At 45.9% G+C, this 20,890-nt stretch overlaps 1 protein-coding gene across 1 annotated transcript in view; it reads right to left on the minus strand.

Annotated features, from left to right (window-relative positions):
* MSLN (mesothelin) overlaps positions 1-20,890 on the minus strand; it is a 43,437-nt gene extending 22,547 nt beyond the window's left edge. Inside the window, exons 1-14 of the mRNA XM_083154964.1 lie at positions 20,753-20,890; positions 20,192-20,353; positions 13,996-14,192; positions 13,129-13,232; positions 11,663-11,778; positions 9,456-9,617; positions 8,939-9,144; positions 8,620-8,714; positions 5,616-5,740; positions 5,244-5,365; positions 4,816-4,939; positions 3,423-3,635; positions 3,165-3,326; positions 1,695-1,841 (exon numbers count right to left, since the gene is read on the minus strand). Coding sequence (XP_083011090.1) covers positions 1,695-1,841; positions 3,165-3,326; positions 3,423-3,635; positions 4,816-4,939; positions 5,244-5,365; positions 5,616-5,740; positions 8,620-8,714; positions 8,939-9,144; positions 9,456-9,617; positions 11,663-11,778; positions 13,129-13,232; positions 13,996-14,192; positions 20,192-20,353; positions 20,753-20,890 — 2,073 coding nt within the window. The remainder of the gene's footprint in view (positions 1-1,694; positions 1,842-3,164; positions 3,327-3,422; positions 3,636-4,815; positions 4,940-5,243; positions 5,366-5,615; positions 5,741-8,619; positions 8,715-8,938; positions 9,145-9,455; positions 9,618-11,662; positions 11,779-13,128; positions 13,233-13,995; positions 14,193-20,191; positions 20,354-20,752) is intronic.

Consider the following 20,890-nt stretch of genomic DNA (forward strand, 5'->3'; position numbering starts at 1 on the left):
AAGTTGCATAGTCGGCGTGGCGGCAGGATGGAGGCCGGTGGGGGCATCCGCATGTGTTTCCTGGGCGGACCCAGAAAATTGGTGGGTGCACCAAGGAAAACGCTGGGCGTCCCGATGCAAACGCAGCCGGGCACCTGCCTTCCAGGGGCAGGTGGCTGATGTCACAGTACGTCAGCTACTCGCCCCATTCCTGGAACCGGACACCACAAGTCTAGGTCAGTCCAGACTGACTTAGATTTGCGAGCAGGGGAAAAATCAGTCCATTACACATTAAACTATTTTCCACTGGAGGATAGCAAAACGTGACATCCATTCTCTATTGGACTACTCACTTTGCGGGTCTGGGTGACCTCCCCACAATGAAGGCATTTCTCAGACAGTGTAGATAAGCTGGCACCTGGTTCAAGTCTTAAAATAATTTTCTACTCAGTAGGGAGTTGGGAAGGGGGTTTGGGGAAGCACAGGGGCAAACAGGACAGAGCAGCAAGCAGAGAGGGGGCAGCTTGAGGACAGGAGTAGGACAGAGTACTACTACTACTATCGGGAGCCCCTCCTGTTCCCCAGAAGGGCCTTTCCCCTCGGGGGCATGCAAAGGAGTAGGGGCTAAAATGATGCCCCACCCCCTCCAAGAACACCTGCGAATCACAGGATATCTTTTTTCGATGGGAGCAGATATTGATGATGTTGGGTTCTGCAGGGCCGAAACTAGGGTTTCCGGCGCCCGGGGCAAGGCAGTCATTTGGTGCCCCCCCCTTTCTGAAAGCATGCCTCCCAACTTTTGAAGCTTCGTAGGCGGGACGCTGCTGCGCGCCTCAGGCGTGCCGAAATTTTCGGGGGGTGGCCTAATTTGGGGGCGTGGCCTATAATCGCGGCTCACACGCGAGGCCACGCCCCCATTTTGCCGCTATGGGGGCATGACCCAGAGGCTCTGTAAGCCTCTAGCCATGCCCCCAGCCCCCTGGCTGCGGGAATAGACGCTGTGCGCATGCGCACAGCGTTTATTCCCCGCTGCTTAGCAGCTGACAGGGGGGACCGGACCAAATGACGCCTTGTCCCTGGCGCCGGAGACCCCCCCCTCCCCGCACAGTCCTCTCACCGCCATGGCTGCTGCCCTTCTCCTCCTCATCCCATGCTGCTGCTGTCCGGGCTGGGTCACGTGGGGCGGCGGCGGACAGCTGGGTGTGGTTTTCCGGGCTTCCTAGCTCAGCCTCCTCTCCTCCGTTGAAGCCGCAGCATGTGAGGCAAGAATGGTGTAGACGCTGTAGCGGCATGTTACTTTGACTCCGTCCGTCTCCTACTAGCACTGCGGCGGGAAGCGCTGATGACTTCAAAAAGACTTGCCGGACGCTGATTGGCTGAATTCAGCCAATCAGCGTCCGGCAAGTCTTTTTGAAGTCATCAGCGCTTCCCGCCGCAGTGCTAGTAGGAGATGGACGGAGTCAAAGTAACATGCCGCTACAGCGTCTACACCTGTCACCGGACCTCACAGCGCCCCCCACCTCCAGCGCCCGGTGCGCGTGACCCCCCAGCCCCCCCCCCCCCTAGTTACGGCCCTGGGTTCTGTCCCTGCCCCCCCTAATAGCAGCTGAAAGAGGATACATTAAATGTCACCAAGTATGCTATTACTACTACTAATAATAATAATATTGATACTTAAACAATCAAGACAATAACAATAATACTGTATATCATACCTGATCTGCACTCCATGATTTGCCATTGACATCCTGTAAAACTGGCTTCTCTGATTTAAAGTATAGTGAGGGTTTGGGTATGAAACTAGCGAGATTACCCGGAACGTTCTTGACCAAATTAGATGGAGTAGAATCTACAGCGGCAATCTAGAGAGAGGAAGAGAACATTGGCGGAGTGAAGAGGCTGCACAGTATGAAGTGAATGAGCTTCTTGTCCTGTTATACTTTGCCGTTCTTATTCTTAAATTCAGTCTCTAAACACTGACATTTCTGCAACATTTTATGAATAGTTTCATAAAGTAGTAGTTAGTTTATTTATAAAGGTGCCACAAAGTGTCCGCAGCGCCGTACATAGCAAACAAAAAACAAATTACAAGGTAACTTACAGAGTGTGTTGATAAAATACAGCAAAAAGAGGGGTATAGCTGGTAGAACTAAAATCAGCATCAGTTCTGAAGTAGGTGTCGAAATTGTCAAGGAGACTGAAGATGTAGTAAAGGAAGGGAAGAACAGGGCAGGAGCACTGGTGAGGTAAAGAGGTAAGGTGAGTACATGAGGCAGGAGGACCCTACTCATAAGAGTTAACATACTAAAAGGAGGTGGGTGGACGAATGAAAAACAATAGGATAAGTAGGAACGGATGGGAACGGATGGAGGGGTAGGGTAGGCAGGATAGGAGGAGTGAAAGAGGTTAGGAGGAGGAGGGATAGGCTAGTTGGAAGAAGTGGGTTTTGAGGGAGCGCTTGAAGGAGGTAAGGGAATCAGAAAGCCTGATGGGTGGCGGGAGGTTGTTCCAGTGCAGGGGGGCAGCGCGAGAGAAGTCTTGGACACGGGAGTGGGAGGAGGTGATTAGGTGAAAGGTCAGGCGGCGATCGGCGGTGGATCGAAGAGGACGGGAGGGAATGTGGATAGACATCGGTGAAGAAAGGTAAGGAGCGGTGGAGGAGGAGAGAGACTTGTAGGTGGTGGTGAGGAGTTTGAAGAGAACTCGGAAAGGAATGGGGAGCCATTGAAGAGATAGACAGAGGGGGGAGGCGGAGGTAGAGCGGCAGGAGAGGAAGATGAGCCTAGCAGCGGCGTTAAGAATGGATTGGAGAGGGGCGAGGCGGGTTAGAGGTAGCCCAGAGAGAAGGATGTTGCAGTAGTCAAGGCGGGAGATGACAAGAGAGTGAATGAGTCAGTGGAGAGAAAGGGTCTGATGAGCGAGATGTTGCGGAGGTGAAAGCGGCAAGACTGTGAGAGAGCACAATTATGTGGGGGATGAAAGAGAGGGAGGAGTCAATGATGACACCGAGGCAGCGCGTATGGTCGGTGGAGGTGATCTCGGTTTCACCAATGCTAAACTAGCCTAATGCAGGAGAAAAACTCACGTCCATCTTTTGTTTGTCTGTCGACCTAGCCATTGTTGACCCAATGCTTCTGTCAACCTTCCAACCCTGCCCATGTTAGTCTGAAAGGTGCGGTACCTACCTGCTTAACAAATGTATTTTGCAGTGCTGGAGGAGCTCTGGACAGCGTGTTTGCAAACTGAACGTTCTTGGTTGCGTTCAGCACGTGACTGGGGTCCAGTTCCAGAAGCCGCTTGGTTGGCAGCCCACTCACCAAGCTCCCGAGGCTCTCCAGGTTCTGAATCTACCATGGGAGGGAGGGTACAGAACAGAGGGGAATTAGTTCCTTTTGTCACGGTAACAGAAACCACTAAGAAATGCATTGTCCTACATGTCCCACCTGGTAGCTGTCCTGCAAGAGTCTGCGCATGATCTCCCTGGCCTGGCCGTTACTCCAGCTGGTGACGTTGCTCAGTGCGGGGATGGCGGATGCCAAGTCTTGGCTGCTGAGACTGTTAATTTGGGATGGGGATAGACCCATGGCCGATGGGCCCAAGCTAGTGATGGTGTCGGCGGTTATGTTGCTTAGTTTGCTGACCAGTGAAACCGCCAACTGTGGACAGACAACAACAATTCTTGTGACGTAAAACTGCGCTACAACGTGAAAATGCCATGGATAATACTACACGCAGTTACACAGGTACAATATATTGCAGCTTATGCTTTGGACGGGTCGTAGGTGTCATGAATTTCCTTTACTCCCCCCCCCCCCCCTCCCGAGAAATCTGGTGGTGCAGAATGGATGATACTTGTCAGCAGTGGCGGATCCAGGGGTGGGGCTGCAACACAGTTCAAAATTCAAGTAGTGAATCCACACCAACTGCCATGGAGTCAGTTTGGAATGGCAGTTGCTGTGCCTCCCCTATTTGTATTTTCGACTGCAGCCCCTCCTCTGGAGCCACCACTGCTTGTTAGAAAACGTTTAAATTAACACGTCACAAGCATTGCTCAGTTCTTACGTATTTGGGGGTGTAAGATATTTCCTTATTAAACTGAAGGTTACATATGGAACTACTCCTTTTTTAAATGGTATTCAAATGATAGGTCGTTGATAACTAGGTTGACACTTAATATTTTGATCATGAGTGGTCGGCGGGAACAAGGTCGACATAGCAATAGTTGACTAGTGAAAAGGAACACATGAGTTTTTCACAATTATTTTCTTTCTTTGGTCTTATTCTTTAAGGACTACAACTGGGATCGAAACATGGCGAGAGACGAGAGCTGTGCAGTTGGAGGTCCATGTCAACAGATGTTGAACTGCTCATATGTCAACCCTTCCCATGTGTGTGTCGACCTTTTGTCTATGTTGGTCTATTACATGTTGATCCTTTTCCATGTCGACATTGTGCCTGTCTACGTAGACACTGTCATCCCTATGATTCCAGCCCTGATACATACACTTGGATTCATAGCCATCATTATGGTCGGTGCACATTTGAACCCAAGCTACACCTGCTGTAAGAGAACCATCTGTAGACAGGAGTTTGTCACATATACACAAAGCCAAACTCTTGCCTACAGTAGGTTGGCACTGTGGATGCTATTACCACCCATTGCCGCCGATTACTCTGTAAGGGCAGATGCGACTGAGCAGAGCAACACTCTGAAACAGCCAGCACATGCGCAGCAGGAAAGCAGACGTGTTCTGTCCACAAAACTAACTTGGGTTCAACTCTGCAGCGGTCCCTTAATAATGCGGTTAGCAGACAGTTTATTGATCAGGACATTACCTGCAGTTCCTCAGGGGTGGGGCTTGTTGGTGCTTGCCCTGAAGGAGCATGAAAACACTGCTTGTTTATCTTCTGGGTCATGGTCAATGCGTCACCCGATTTTAAATTCTTTAAAGCAGAGGGACTGAGGTAACAGAGGAACACACCAGGTAGGCTTGAAAACATGGCATGGAAATAATGGAATAAGCGGTTCAGTAATAGTCACACTAACCTTATGGTTAACAATTAAACTAGTATTTACCAAATATATATATATATATATATATATATATATATATATATATATATACTATATATATACTGTATATACATGTGTGTGTGTGTATGTGTGTGTGTGTGGTGTGTGTGGTGTGTGTGTGTAAATTAGTATTCGCAACCAATTATATGCGACGGGTATTTATTTACCGGATTAAGACTATATTTATTACCTGGTCACATTGGTGTTCCCACTCGATGTCAATAGGGAGGTGTAATAAACTGCCGTATCATGGGTGAAGTTAAGCTGGCTGGCAAGCTCAACAGCTGATGGATCACTGGCAAATACTTGTAGCTGTAAAATACATTTTTATAGACTGATAATACTGACAATACTACTCCCTTGAATGCACAACACCCCACGTGATGAAATGGCCTGCATGCTTGGCATAGGCAAACACGGGGGGGGGTTCAAATCAGGTTGTATGCAGGTCATTCTGATGTATGGCCATCTTAAATGGTACACTTAATCTATATGTACATTTAATGAAGAGTTATGACACTGAGAATGGAGGGTTCGGCCTTAAAATACAGGGTCCTCTTACCATGGAGTCACTGGCAAAGAGAGGCAGGTCTTCCTCGCTGGTGTACGTCATGAATGAGGCCATATTGTTCACAAGCCAGGCAGAGGAGTTGGCATGGGTTTGGTTAAAGCAGGTAATGGTGTTGCCTAATAATGAAGACACAATTTGGTAGACATACAGTAACACACACACACACACACACACACACACACACACACACACACACACTATTAGACCCTTTGCTGTGAATACTATGCCCTCTCATAAAACTCCTCTCTGTGGGGGGGGGGTTAGGTTTAGGTGATGAGATATAAGGGTTAGGCACTAGCACTGAGGGTTAGGGTTAGGCTGTGGGGTGGGGGGTTAGGTTTAGGTGGTGAGGTATGAGGGTTAGGCACTAGCACTGATGGTTAGGGTTAGGATGTGGGGCGGGGGTTAGGTTTAGGTGAGGTATAAGGGTTAGGAACTAGCACTGAGGGTTAGGATTAGGCTGAGGGGTGGGGGGTTAGGTTTAAGGTGCTGAGGTATAAAGGTTAGGCACTAACACTGATGGTTAGGGTTAGGCTGTGGGGCGGAGGGTTAGGTTTAGGTGGTGAGGTAGGAGGGTTAGGCACTAACACTGATGGTTAGGGTTAGGATGTGGGGCGGGGGTTAGGTTTAGGTGGTGAGGTAGGAGGGTTAGGCACTAACATTGATGGTTAGGGTTAGGCTCCAGGGGCAGGGTTAGGTGTTGATTTATGAGGGTTAGGCACTAGCACTGAGGGTTAGGGTTAGGCTGTGGGGTAGGGGTTAGGTTTAGGTGATGAGGTATAAGGGTTAGGCACTAGCACTGAAGGTTAGGGTTAGGCTGTGGGGCGGGGCGTTAGGTTTAGGTGGTGAGGAATAAAGGTTAGGCACTAACACTGATGGTTAGGGTTAGGATGTGGGGCGGGGGTTAGGTTTAGGTGAGGTATAAGGGTTAGGAACTAGCACTGAGGGTTAGGATTAGGCTGAGGGGTGGGGGGTTAGGTTTAAGGTGCTGAGGTATAAAGGTTAGGCACTAACACTGATGGTTAGGGTTAGGCTGTGGGGCGGAGGGTTAGGTTTAGGTGGTGAGGTAGGAGGGTTAGGCACTAACACTGATGGTTAGGGTTAGGATGGGGGCGGGGGGTTAGGTTTAGGTGGTGAGGTAGGAGGGTTAGGCACTAGCACTGAGGGTTAGGGTTAGGCTGTGGGGTGGGGGTTAGGTGTAGGTGGCGAGTTTTGAGGGTTAGGAACTAGCACTGAGGGTTAGGGTGTGGGGTGGGTGGTTAGGTTTAGGTGGTGAGGTATAAAGGTTAGGCACTAACACTGATGGTTAGGGTTAGGCTGTGGGGCGGGGGTTAGGTTTAGGTGATGAGGTATGAGGGTTAGGCACTAGCACTGAGGCTTAGGGTTAGGCTGTGGGGTGGGGTTAGGTTTAGTTGGCAAGGTATGAGGGTAAGGCACTAGCACTGATAGTTAGGGTTAGGATGGGGGCGGGGGGTTAGGTTTAGGTGGTGAGGTAGGAGGGTTAGGCACTAGCACTGAGGGTTAGGGTTAGGATGTGGGCGGGGGGTTATGAAGGTTAGGCACTATCAATGAGGGTTAGGGTTAGGCTGTGGGGTTGGGGTTAGGTGTATGTGGTGAGGTATGAGGGTTAGGCACTAGCATTGAGAGTTAGGGTTAGACTGTGAGGCGGGGGTTAGGTTTAGGTGGCGAGGTATGAGGGTTACACACTTACACTGGGGATTAGGGTTAGGCTGTGGGGCGGGGGTTTAGGTGGGGAGATATGAGGTTTAGGCACTAGCACTGAGAGTTAGGGTTAGGCTGTGGGGTGGGGGGTTAGGTTTAGGTGGTGAGGTATAAGGGGTAGACACTAGCACTGAGGGTTAGGGTTAGGCTGCGGAGAGTGAGGGTTAGGAGCAGTGGGAAGGTAAGTATACAAGTTAGGGTGTCGGTATTTTGACCGCTGGCATCCCTTTCGCCGGTCATCCATATGTATACCATTTATGGCATAGATTTTCTGATGTAAGCGGAGCTATAAAGTGGTTGGGGCTAGTAGTGTCATCATTAGAGACAGGATTATATGCATTTGCATATTTTGCCCATTCTCACTAGTCATTGCATATTTTACCTAAAATCTAATAATGGTGCATATTTTAGGCCCCGCCCTCTTCCCACCCGCGAGTCACAGCACTGCTTTGCCCTGCTGCTGCTGCTGGCCAGGTAGTGGTAGAGTGTGCAGGCTGTGGCAATATGTGCGCAGTGTGGGGAACCTTGAATGTACGCTATGTCTGACACTGCTCTAGGCTGCCAGTCCATGTTGATAAAAGTCAGTCGGGCGGATGCCATTACAAAGCTCCTGAACCTTTGCCTGCCCCTGGTCTTGGACTTTACACCAAGAGGCAGACTTCTGCAGCAGAGGCGGCGGGCGGAAGGGTTGTGACATCCCGCGGCGCGGAGGAAATGCCGCAGAGGAAATGCCATAGTGAGTATGCGGCGCAGGGAGGAAGTCTTCCACTGCGCCGCCCTCACACGCTATGCTGACTTTTGATCCATCGGCGCTGGAGATGAGGGTCCGTGTAGTTGATGCAAGAAGAGCTTTGGACGCTGCAGTCTGCTGTAGCAGTCAGGAAGTAAAAAAATCCTGTGTAAAGCACTATACATCTGCAGATGCTGTGGGCCTATTTTTGAGGTTTATTTGCAACTAATTGTATGCTGATTTTTAAAGAAATAAGTTAAAAATTACTTTTTTTTTAAATTATTTAATGTAGCATATTTTAACACTTTTCATGCATATTTTAAGTATTTTTCATGCATATTTGCATGCATATTTCAAGCTTTTTATGTTGCATATAATCCTGTCTCTAGTCATCATGGATTAAATAAAATGGGGTGTGTATGGAGAGGAATTTTCCCATTCTATCAAACTGGCTTTTGCTTAGGTTGACGTGAATGCAGACGTGTGACTATCCCACCTTCCACCTGTACGTGTCTAACTCTCTATAGTCTACGTGGATGTTACCTTTCATGGCCAAATAAGGTTTGATATAAGACTGGTAAACACTTTGCTGGGTTGCTGGTGCCATGTTGGAGAAATTGGAATCCAGACCTTTGATTCTAGGGGGAAACAACAGACATACATTATAATTACCGATCGCCCTTCCCGGGATTTTATACGGACATGTAAAGTAAAATGTATAATCCCTAATGCAGCCAATCCTTGTCTAGCGATGTACTTTCACCTCTCAGCCTTGGCTGCAGGAGAATGTGGCCGGATGATGACCATGGACCTGTGGTCAGACAGCACTCAGTAATCCGGACAGTAATCTCAGGATACTTACATGGCTTGGTAGGAGTCGCAGGAGATATTCTTTGGTATGAGGCTGAGCTGGGCTGGGGTGATCTCTGGTAGAATAGAGCTTAAGTCATTCTGGAAAAGCTGAGCCCAGTCCGAGCTGCTGAAGGAGCTGAAGTTGTGCTGGAGAGCTTGGAAGGTTTGGGTCAGGAGAGCCTGGGATAGCTGAGGACTTATGGTAAAGCTGTTGTTCTGTGAGCAAGGAGAAGCTTAGATAAACCATATGTTAGATGTCCAACACATGGGCCTCTATTCATTTATATACAGTAGCTTATGAATCAGAGCCGGTCCAGCAACCCATAACCTGTATTGGATATCATCTCTGCTCAACATTTCTACTCACAAAGAGGGAGGTTAATCAAACCTTCTAAAGTGTAGAAGAGGAGGTGACCAAGTAGATTCCAGCCAGCACAATTTATTACCGGTAAATACAATGATAGATAGAAGCCATTTGGTTTTTAATGATATATATATATATTACTGTATTTAGCTATGTATCTTACCGCCATTGTATCAGCACTTAGATACGTCAGAAAGTCATACAGATCACTGGTGTTCAGTAGCGTTCCCAAAACGCTGTTAATGGCGGTGGAGTTATTGGCGGCATCCAAGTCCAGGCTGAGTTGTGCAAGCTGCTGTACTGTGAGGAGGGGCAGCACGTCCAGCTGAAAAACACATCATTCAGTGAAAAAGAATAACTCATAATATAAGTCTACCAGGAGCACATTGCAGGTAAATAATGCTTTTGTAGGCTGTTGGTACCACACTTCTGGCAGCAGGGGAAGGAACGCTGCAAACTGCTCCAGATCATCTCCTGCCCAGAGGGAGTACTCCCATGCATGAGGATCTCTGACATAGGACCAAGGCAGGATTAATACCCTGTGGGGCCCTACATGCTGGTTTTGGCCCCTTTCCCCACCTTCTATTAAATTCCTATTTAAAACATAAAAGCAAGATAGTATAATCAAAGCCACTCAATTCCCATGGGGCATTCCCACCTAGGTTACCTAATGGATAAAGTGGCTAGGCATAGGACTCCTATATCCCTTATCTAATAATACTGCTTACAAATGACAATGGACCAGGTCCAGCAAAGCAAAAAAGCAAGTCATTTTGTGTCTGGAACAAACCCTGTTGCTATGCGAGGGGACCAAATAAATTTATATTATTTTTCTGCAGAGTAAATACTGGCTGCTTTTGCATGTAGAGAAAGTGGGGGGAGATTGCGCAATTGAGGACAGAACAAGGATTTGTAAAAATGTAACAATAACAATTTATTTAAACATTTGATATATTTAAAAAGTGGTGCAATTGCATCAAGGGGAAAAAAATGGAAATAAATGAAGATTGAAAAAAGCTGAGTCCAGTATTGGATGTTATCACCTTAATCTCTGGCAAGTGAAGATGGGAGAAGGGGACGGTGGAATTGCCCTCCAGACCCTGGGACAGGGATTCCTTTGCAGAGTGTCCTCCAAATCTGAACTGTGATGGTATATGTCCTTGATTTGGATTCTCTGTATTGTTGGGCTCCACTTGTGACCATGTGTAGGTACCTTAGATAGGTGGCATTCCTTCAAAATGTTGGTACCACAATGAGATGGTTGGTAGGTAGATGTCCCGGTCTGGTTCTCCACTATTGGATGGAATCTTGTAATGTTCTTTGCCAAGGTGATGTCTGGAACAGCAGCAAGGAGGAGGGGGGGTGGCTGGGTTGCCTGTGCCAACGCGTTTCACTGCTTAAGAGCAGCTTTTTCAAGGTAGCCTACCGTGAAAAAGCTGCTCTTAAGCAGACATCACCTTGGCAAAGAACATTACAAGATTCCATCCAATAGTGGAGAACCAGACCGGGACATCTACCTACCAACCATCTCATTGTGGTACCAACATTTTAAAGGAATGCCACCTATCTAAGGTACCTACACATGGTCACAAGTGGAGCCCAACAATACAGAGAATCCAAATCAAGGACATATACCATCACAGTTCAGATTTGGAGGACACTCTGCAAAGGAATCCTTGCCCCAGGGTCTGGAGGACAATTCCACCGTCCCCTTCTCCCATCTTCACTTGCCAGAGATTAAGGTGATAACATCCAATACTGGACTCAGTTTTTTTCAATCTTCATTTATTTCCATTTTTTACCCTTTGATGCAATTGCACCACTTTTTAAATATATCAAATGTTTAAATAAATTGTTATTGTTACATTTTTACAAATCCTTGTTCTGTCCTCAATTGCGCAATCTCCCCCCACTTTCTCTTTTGTTTTATAGGGACAGACAATCCCTGTTTTTGATTGCTGCAGGCCCAACCACTCATACAGGCGCTCTAAACAGACACCCAGGTGTCTGTATATTCTTTCTAGTGCTTTTGCATGTAGCCCACAGATGTTAGACAGTTTTATCTTACACTCCAATTTAGATTCCTGTTTGAACACATCCCACCCAAATCAAACTCCCTCTGCACATGTTGCATCTGCCCACCTGCAGTGCAGCATGGTTTTGCCCATGCACGTGCTTTTTTTGCTTTTCTAACAAACCTGAATTAGGCTAAATATTTGTATTTTAAATTGCAGAGGTCTCCTATAGAAATGTTTGCATTAAGTATTAGAAAGATGGCATCACCATCAGCGCCATTGGCTGGCAGAATGTGCGGGTTGAAGTCTCAAATATTTCACCTCTAATTCGCTTTTAAACAGGGAGGTTACTTACAGCACTGAAGTTTGCATTAAGTGCCACAAAGTCGCTGTATTCTCCAAACGCAGAAAATTGCCCCAAGTTCTGCTTCATCCACCTGCTGCTGCTGACATTCAGGGAACACGCGGAACCTAAAGAGGACGACAGACACAGAAAGTACAATTCATCAAAATCCATGCAGTAATACGGACTGGGACAGTTATATGCAGTAGGGATGGCCATCGTTGCCTTTGCCATCGATGGTTGCCATCGATGGCAGAAGTGCAACTGGCCATCGATAGTGTATAAATATTCAATGGATGACCATTGATGTTTTTACATATCGATGGTCATCCATTTCCTTTTGATTGACTGATCTGTGGGCCAATCAAAATGCGGGGACGGGGCTCCGCGGGTGCCGGGAGTGGAGCTATGCCCGTATCCCGGCATCTTGGGGGAAAAGCAAAAACAAAACTATTTGTTTAAGCTCGACATCGATTACCATCTGGTTATCCCCCATCGATGGCAAAACTATTTGACATCGGCCATAAACCATTGATGATTTCTAATCATCGATGGTCGATTACCATCCTTAATATGCAGTCAATGAGCTCTCGTTGCATACATATGAGGCAGATGACGCGCTTTGGCAGACAGCCATTAGGTTTTACTTTGTTGAAACAAGGTTGCTGCTGTCTGCAAATGAATTAACTCTTTGTGCTGCAGGGAAGATGAACAGCTGACGTTATTATAGATCTGTATTTACCTGTAGTTTTTCTGTTGTTGTTGCCTTCTCTCTATTTCTAATGTGTCAGTTCTAGGGTAAATGTAATGGAGATATTGGGTGAAATGTAATAGGATGAGAGATTCAGAAATTCAGAAATTTGGGAAGAAATCTCCAGTTTTTTTTTAAAGCGGCAATCATTTACACTGCAAAATCAAACTGGTTTTGCAGTGTAAATGATTGCCGCTTTAAATAAAACCTGGAGATTTCTTCCCAAATCTCTGACTTTCTGAATCTTTCATCTTATTAAATCTCACCCAAAGAGTAGGGTAGGATGGAGATAAAGTAGACCAGCCAATCAGCTTCTTAGTACTGACATTTTTCAAACACAGCCTGTAACATGGAAGCTGATTGGCTGGTATCGTACAAGGGCCAGTTTGAGACAAATAAGCCAAACCTCAAATTCCCCCTGAACCCTTCCCACGCCCAAACGATTTCCATCAAAACACGTCCAATTCTTGTTTGCAGCTTTGCACACATCCGGGTAACGTCTTACAAGGTCTATGAAGCTAGAATGTCTTGCCCAATGCAGGGGACTTGCGATTTATGACCTACAGTACAGTAGCATAGGCGACCCTCATTTTTTTAAGGAGTTTTTTTGCAATATGTGAAGGTTTTTTTTCTTCCGCATTATAATATACAGAACGGTAAGTAAAGTGCAGCAAATGGTGAGAGAATTGGGGTACACTGTCATGGTCCTGGTATGTCTCGTACTTACCACACGCATTCTGGCGACTGTTTAGGGAGCGTTTCAGAGCCACGTACAGCTCTTTCCTCTTCGTATTTGTCATTTTGGGAAAGGCCAAATCCAGGTTCTTCACCCTAGTGATAATAGCAGGTTACATGTACATCATATAGCGTAATATAGTATAACGCTGCTAATAAATATGGATGTCTCAGGTGGTGAGAGCCAGGGTATGTTGGGACAGTGTGCTCGTATACACACTAGGTCTAAGACCACCTAATAGCACTGTGGCAAAATCATGTTGCACTAGGGGTGTGGGATCAGGAGCGTGCATGCGTGAGTGTGTGAGTGAGTGAGTGTGTGTGGGGTGGGGGGGGCTGTTGATAAATAGGGCAAATGTAAAGTGCACAGATATACATGGAGTTGCAAATTGGGCGTGAGTCGGAAAAACTCTGAAGGGGGTATTAAATTAGCCCCAAAGACACATTGAGAGCGAAACAGGACATGTTTCTCCAATATGAGGCAGGTGAAACAAAATCCCTGTAAGGCGCAGCAGTTGATGGAGGAATTTTATAATTGACTTTCAGCATATATGATAACTTCTAAAAACTTGTTGTGGGCCCACATTGCTGCTGGCCGATTAAATTTCAGTAACATCAGGCAGCAGTAGCACAAATATCGGGGTGCACAAGGGCTGAAAACACCTGCTGAGCTTTTTCACTGTGTCTCTTGACACATTAAGGGGCCCTTTTAAACAGAAAGGCTTAGGCACTGCGTTCTGAGCATAATCTTACCATTCAGGATTGCATGATACGATGCTACTCGGTATTGATACATCAAAGATTATTTGATAAATGAGCCCCTAAGGCTTTGAAATGACCCTGCAAGGAGGCTACTTACAATTCCTGGAATACTGCGCACGTCACGTTCTTCTCCTGCAGACATTGCACCATGCCGGGAGTAACATAGGCAATGAATGGCTGAATGGCAGCTGGGATCCACTGGGATTGGTTGGTGGAGCTGTCCAGGTTTTGAGTGATGCGGGACCAGATTCCACTCAGCAAAAATGTCTTCCATTCAGGACTGAGTCTGGCAAACTAATGAAAACACACTGTGCGTGAAAAGACTGAATTCTCTGTATCCATTATTTTATCCAATGAAACGATTTTAAGAGATGGTCACACACACAAGAACCAAAGACAACTATTGCAATAGATAAGAACAAACCCCTTAAAGACTAATGACAGCTTGTATAATCTGATATCATTTAATAATTAAATCTAAACTTTAATAAGGACACAAAGCAAAAAAGTAATTTATTGATAACAACAAACATACATATTATTATTATTTATTAACAGCTTCTTATATAGCACATACATATTCTGCAGCACTTTCAGAGAATATTTGAACATTCACATCAGTCCCTGCCCCAGTGGAGTTTACAATCTATATTCCCTACCACATATACACGCACACAGACACTCTAGGGTTAATTTGTTGGGAGCCAATTAGCCTACCAGTATATTTTTGGATTGTGGGAGGAAACCGGAGTACCTGGAGGAAACCCACGCAAGCACGGGGAGAATATACAAACTCCGCACAGTAAGGGCCATGGTGGGAATCGGACCCATGACCTCAGCGATGTGAGGCAGTAATGCTAACCATTACACCATCCGTGCTGCCCCATGGATATAAATATGTATGTTGGCAATGAGAGAGCAACTACAATGCTACAACTACTGTATGCAATGATTTTGAATATACCTTCATCAAGCATAATGCTTAATGTCAACATTGACACCAAAAAATATGAAAGACTTACGTCAACATTTTCATGTGTCTACCTTTTTGCTTGCGTGGGTTTCCCCCGGGTACTCCGGTTTCCTCCCACAATCCAAAAATATATTGGTAGGTTAATTGGATCCCAACAAAATTAACCCTAGAATGTCTGTGTGCGCATGTACATGTGGTAGGGAATATAGATTGTAAGCTCCACTGGGGCAGGGACTGATGTGAGTGTTCAAATATTCTCTCTGTAAAGCGCTGCGGAATATGTGTGCGCTGTATAAGAAATTGGTAATAAATAAATAAATGTCAACATTTTGACCCTGTCATCCTTTCCCATTTTGACCTTTTGATCCTGTCGACCTTTTGACCCTGTGGATAGGAATTAATTCATAATGAAAATACATTATTACTAATGTTCCGTTGCATAATGGAATCACATAATGATGGCGGGTCTGTGTATAAAACGCTCAGCGGATACCAAGAGTCTCCAAACAACTGCAGTAAGTACCTGACATGAAATCAGATTAGAGCGCTTGTGTTGTTTAACAACATCCCTTTGTCTCTTTGCCCTGCAGGCTCGGGGGTTACTCCCAGGCATAGGAGTCTTAAATAGCACAGTCAAGTTTAGGCAAACATGTGCTTTCTGGATACACAAGGGTAGGATTTTGCCTGGAGCTGTCATAAACCTTTATGAAGAATAATATTGAGAAACACAGAACACACCTTGTAAGTCCCATTGTGTGATTGTCAAGGCACAGAGAGTAAGATGAACTGTTAATAATCTCAGAGTTACGTTTTAACCCATTACGCTTTAACCCAGCCTGTTGTCTCGATGCAACACTACAAATAGTAATACTAACATAGTACAGACACTGCCGTCCTGCTCCTACCTCCACCCCCATTGTCCAATGCAGTCCAAATCTGGATCTTCCCATCTATCTATGGTCTATTGATTCTTGATCTCTTATCCATACTTACCTATTCTACTGGATTCCACATTTTTCGGGTAGCCCCTCTGGACAGAGTGGTCAGAGTAATACTGGGAATCCCCCATATACTACTGACCTTATCAGTGACCTCTGCATACTACAGATAACATCAATGACCACCATATACTACACAAAGCAATAGTGCCCCCATATGCTACAGACAGTATCAGTATCTGTATCTGCCATACAGTATCTTACAGACACCTCCAATGACTGCCATATACTACAGACAGCATCAATGAAAGCCATATACCTCAGACCTTATCACTGATCACCATACACTACAGACAGTATCAATGACCACCATATACTACAGACTTTGTCAGTGACTGCCTAACACTACAGACAGTATCAATGATCGCCATATGCTACAAACTTTATCAGTGACCACCATATGCTGCAGACTTTATCAATGACTGCCATATGCTACAGACCTTATCAGTGACTGCCATATACTACAGACCTTATCACTGACTGCCATATACTACAGACCTTATCAGTGACCGCCATACACTAGAGACCTTATCAGTGACTGCCATATACTACAAACAGTATCAATGACCGCAATACACTACAGACCTAATCAGTGACAGCCATACACTACAGACCTTATCAGTGACCGCCATACACTACAGACCTTATCAGTGACTGCCATACACTACAGACCTTATCAGTGACTGCCATACACTACAGACCTTATCAGTGACAGCCATACACTACAGACCTTATCAGTGACCGCCATATACTACAGACCTTATCAGTGACCGCCATACACTACAGACCTTATCAGTGACTGCCATATACTACAGACCTTATCAGTGACCGCCATATACTACAGACCTTGTCAGTGACTGCCATATACTACAGTACAATGCAGTCATATACTATATTACCGGTTTAATACAAAATGAAATCTTCCAGCAACATAGGTTTATCTTGGGGCACAGGACCATGCAAAGGACACAGAAGTTGACAGATGGATAGATAGATCTCTATATTATCACAGGAATAATATTCAGACAGCGGCAGACGATTAACCCGGTTATTTGCGGCAATTACCTGGCTTTTGAAAGGCTGTGTTGTTTGGACGCCGCTGTCAGATCCCCCTACACACAGGAGAGCAAATCCCCGGGTCTAAAATTTAGATCTGAAGAGTTGCTCTCTTACACTATTTCTCCTGTGTGAAAGGGTCGATCCGGATCTCTGACCCTGGTCTTTTGCAGGGTCGGAGACCTGGAGTTTAATATCCGGATGGAACTGCTTTACTCCAGAATGTCATTTTCTGTGTGAAAGGGGTATAAATGATATAATATAAAGTGAAAAAAAAAAGAGTACTTGTTTCCTAGTACGGCGTCCATCGCATACCATACTTAGTGGTATGCGATGCGTGCAATGCGATATTCATGTTAAATTAACAGGAGCGCTTGTACAATGAAATATTGCATAGCACTGCATGCCAGAAAATGGCATGCGATGCAATGTGATTTTTTATTGTACAAGCACCCTGAAGGGTGCTTACAATGTTAAATGTGCCCATTGTCAACTCCACCCCCACTATCAACGGCAACCCGAAGCGTGGCGAGTGCAGCGGTACGCGTCCTCTGACCTTTTTATACCCCCACTATCCACGTCGGCGTGGAGTTGATTTTACATAGTGTGGCGAGCGCAGCGAGCCACCGAGCCCGAAGCGTGGCGAGTGGACGCGGAATACGAGCCTGAAGCGCGGCAAGCGGACGCGGAATACGAGCCTGAAGCGCGGCGAGCGGACGCGGAATACGAGCCCGAAGTGTGCAGAGGGGCCGCGGAATACATGTAAAGTAATCCGTGTCCCCTCGCGGGGCTCGCCACGCTTCGGGCTCGGTGGCTCACTGCGCTCGCCACACTATCTAAAATCAACTCCACGCTGTCGTGGATAGTGGGGGTATGAAAAGGTCAGAGGATGCGTACCGCCGCCCCACACGGGCTCACTGCGCTCGCCACACTTCGGGTTGGCGTTGATAGTGGGAGTGGTGTTGCCAATGGGGGTGAATTTAACATTGAAAGCACCCATCAGGGTGCTTGTACAGTTGAAAATTGCATCGCATCGCATACCGCTATATTGCATGCGATGCGATGCGATTGTATAAGATGTACTACGATCAAAATCGGGGGCGCCGTGCTAGGAAACATGTACCCACATAAGCACTACAGCTAAAGAGTAAAAACCACCCAAATAAGAGTCATGCAAATAATAATAATTATTATATTTCTTATGCACATTGAAACAAAATAAAATGATTTATAAACATAAGAGTTGTGATTTCTTAGAGAAATGCTAGTGTACTAGATTAAAATAAAAACAATATGCATGATTCCTGGTGCGGAATAGTGTACTGTCCGTTCCTATTTTGCCCTTCAAAATTTTCCAAATAAAGTAAGATTATTAATATTAACTTTACTTTAACCATCTTACTTTATTTGGAAAATTTTGATGGGCAAAATAGGAAAGGACAGTACACTATTCACACCAGGAATCATGCATATTGTTTTCATTATAATCTAGTACACTAGCATTTCTCTAAGAAATCACAACTCTTATGTTTATAAATAATTTATTTATACCCCTATCACACCGCACTTGTTAAACGGTATTTTGCTGTTTTTTTTTTCAAATTTCAAAACGTTTAAGGCTGCAGTACGAAAGCACCAGAGTTGATTTACCGGTTAAAGATAACCGGTATTTCAAAACATTTAAAAAGCAGAGTCCTACACGTCTCAGAGCCGTTTTTTATGCAGTAATAATGGCTCTGAAACGGTATTTAGCAGAAAACAACAGATTACAGACCTGTGATAGGCTGTCCCCTGCATTCTGCCTTGAAACGTGTTCAGGGGATTAAACGGGTTGACTGATGTGAATGGTACTTTAACGGTATTTAAAACGGTGATCTACTGCAATGTGAAGGCTCAGACCCGTTTTAAATACAGTTTCAAAATACCGTTTTTTAAAACGTCTAGGCAGTGTGAAAGCGGTTTTAGTTTCAATGCGCATACATTTTTCAAATACTGGTCACACCTATGTATAATAAATTGTTTTTAATTTGTAAAATCAGTCCAATTGGTTATTAGACCCACTGACGCCAAATTAAGCGCTGCTATTTATCTTTGTTTTTTCGTGTACTTTATCGCGTTACACTTGTTTCTCTCTCCTACTACACAGACCCTAAGCGGTAAATTTGCTAAGATGGGAGTTCTATTTCACATGGGATGTTGCTATGAGCAGGGCCGGATTATAATGGGGGCACAAGGGGTCAGTGCCCCTGGGCCCCCCTCTAGCTAGGGGCCCCTTGTGGTTGGCATGTATTTCCCCCTTATAATTTTATAATTTTATAATATAATTTTTTTTTTTAGCTAAAGGTTTTGTGCATGGAAGTGAGGTAGTGCTGCAGTTTCACCTATCTGCCAATGTGACAATGATTAATGGTGCTGAGCATCGGGGGCCAGGACACACCGATTGCACAAGTGTGCAGTGCATTACTGGGAGTTGACTAAGTCCCATGACACTTTGCACCAGAGGGCAGAGGCTGAGACATTTGTGCTGAGCTCTGATTGGTGCAGCTCATTACATGCTTCTCAGGCACATGGAGAACAGCAGCAGCAGCCTAGTCATGGGAGGGTTTTTAATCAGAGGCAGCACTGGGACACAGGCTTTTCATGTGATATGTATGTATGTATGTATATCTATATCTACTGTATATATCCCCTGCAGTTACCCATTGACCACGTTCATACTGCTTTTACTCTGTGTTTTGACAGTGTAATATTCTCCTATGCAGTCTGCAGCCAGTAATGACAAGTGCAAGGGGGCCCCCCTGGCTAAAGTGCCCCGGGCCCCCCGAAGGCTTAATCTGGCACTGGCTATGAGCAACCAACATCGCCGCCCATCCGAACGCTCCCCTCCGTAACATGAATGAAAACACACCCCCTCGCATGCCTCCGCCGCAGGAGAAATCATTTGATAGTCTCCTGACTTTTATTTGCATGCGTCCGGGCAAAGTGGGGGCGGCGCCTGACGCCGGCCCACCCACTTATCTATGAGCCACCCTCTGCCCCCCTGTCCCCATGCTTGCGTATTGCTTGGCGACTAAGCAAGTCGCCAATGCCAGTCGCACAGGGGTGCTGCACAGGCGTATAACAGACCATGCGCATGCACAGTCCCCAAAACATCCGAAGTCACTATATTGCGAGTAAACAAGAATCACCCCCTATATTTCCAATGAGGGTGTTGCCTGCCCCTCTCCCGTCCCAATATAAAGAACCAGACATGAAATGTTACTGACCTGGCTATTCAGCTGCGAGACTATGGCACTGTTTTTGCTGTTGTCCATCTTGGAGAAAAACAAGGCTGAGTATATGGGGTCAGGTGGCAGAATGGTGCCATGATTGTCACAGGCGGACAGGGTGACCAGAAGGTTATCCGGGAGGCTGGCGAGGAAGGAGGCCTGAGAGAAGACACCGAGAGAACAGTACATGTCAGCTGCAGTAACATAGGGCATCCTGACCAGCATCCTTGGGGGTTATTCTGATTCACTCTCAAAGGCAAATTCATTCTCAGATGGACAAAACCATGTGCACTGCAGGTGGGGCAGATGTAACATGTGCAGAGAGAGTTAGATTAGGGTGTTTTATTGTTTCTGTGAAGGGTAAATACTGGCTGCTTTATTTTTACACTGCAATATAGATATCAGTTTGAAGTACACCCCCCATCCAAATCTAACTCTCTCTGTGCATGTTACATCAGCCCCACCTGCAGTGCATATGGTTTTGTCCATTAAAGAGTGAATTTGCCTTTGCGAGTGAACCAGAATAACCCCCATTGTCCTGTGTGTGGAGATACTCACCCTTGAGCAGGCAAACTGCTGAAATGTTGGGCTGCAGGGATCAATCAGGGTGTATAAACTGGAAAGGATGAAAAGAGGTGCAGAGTTCACTGAGATGGTAACAACTGCTGCAAAGACCTGGGAAATGAACTGCTGCAT

This window comes from Crinia signifera, chromosome 7 (assembly GCF_055691185.1).
Source record: "Crinia signifera chromosome 7, ASM5569118v1, whole genome shotgun sequence".
Lineage (NCBI taxonomy): Eukaryota > Metazoa > Chordata > Amphibia > Anura > Myobatrachidae > Crinia > Crinia signifera.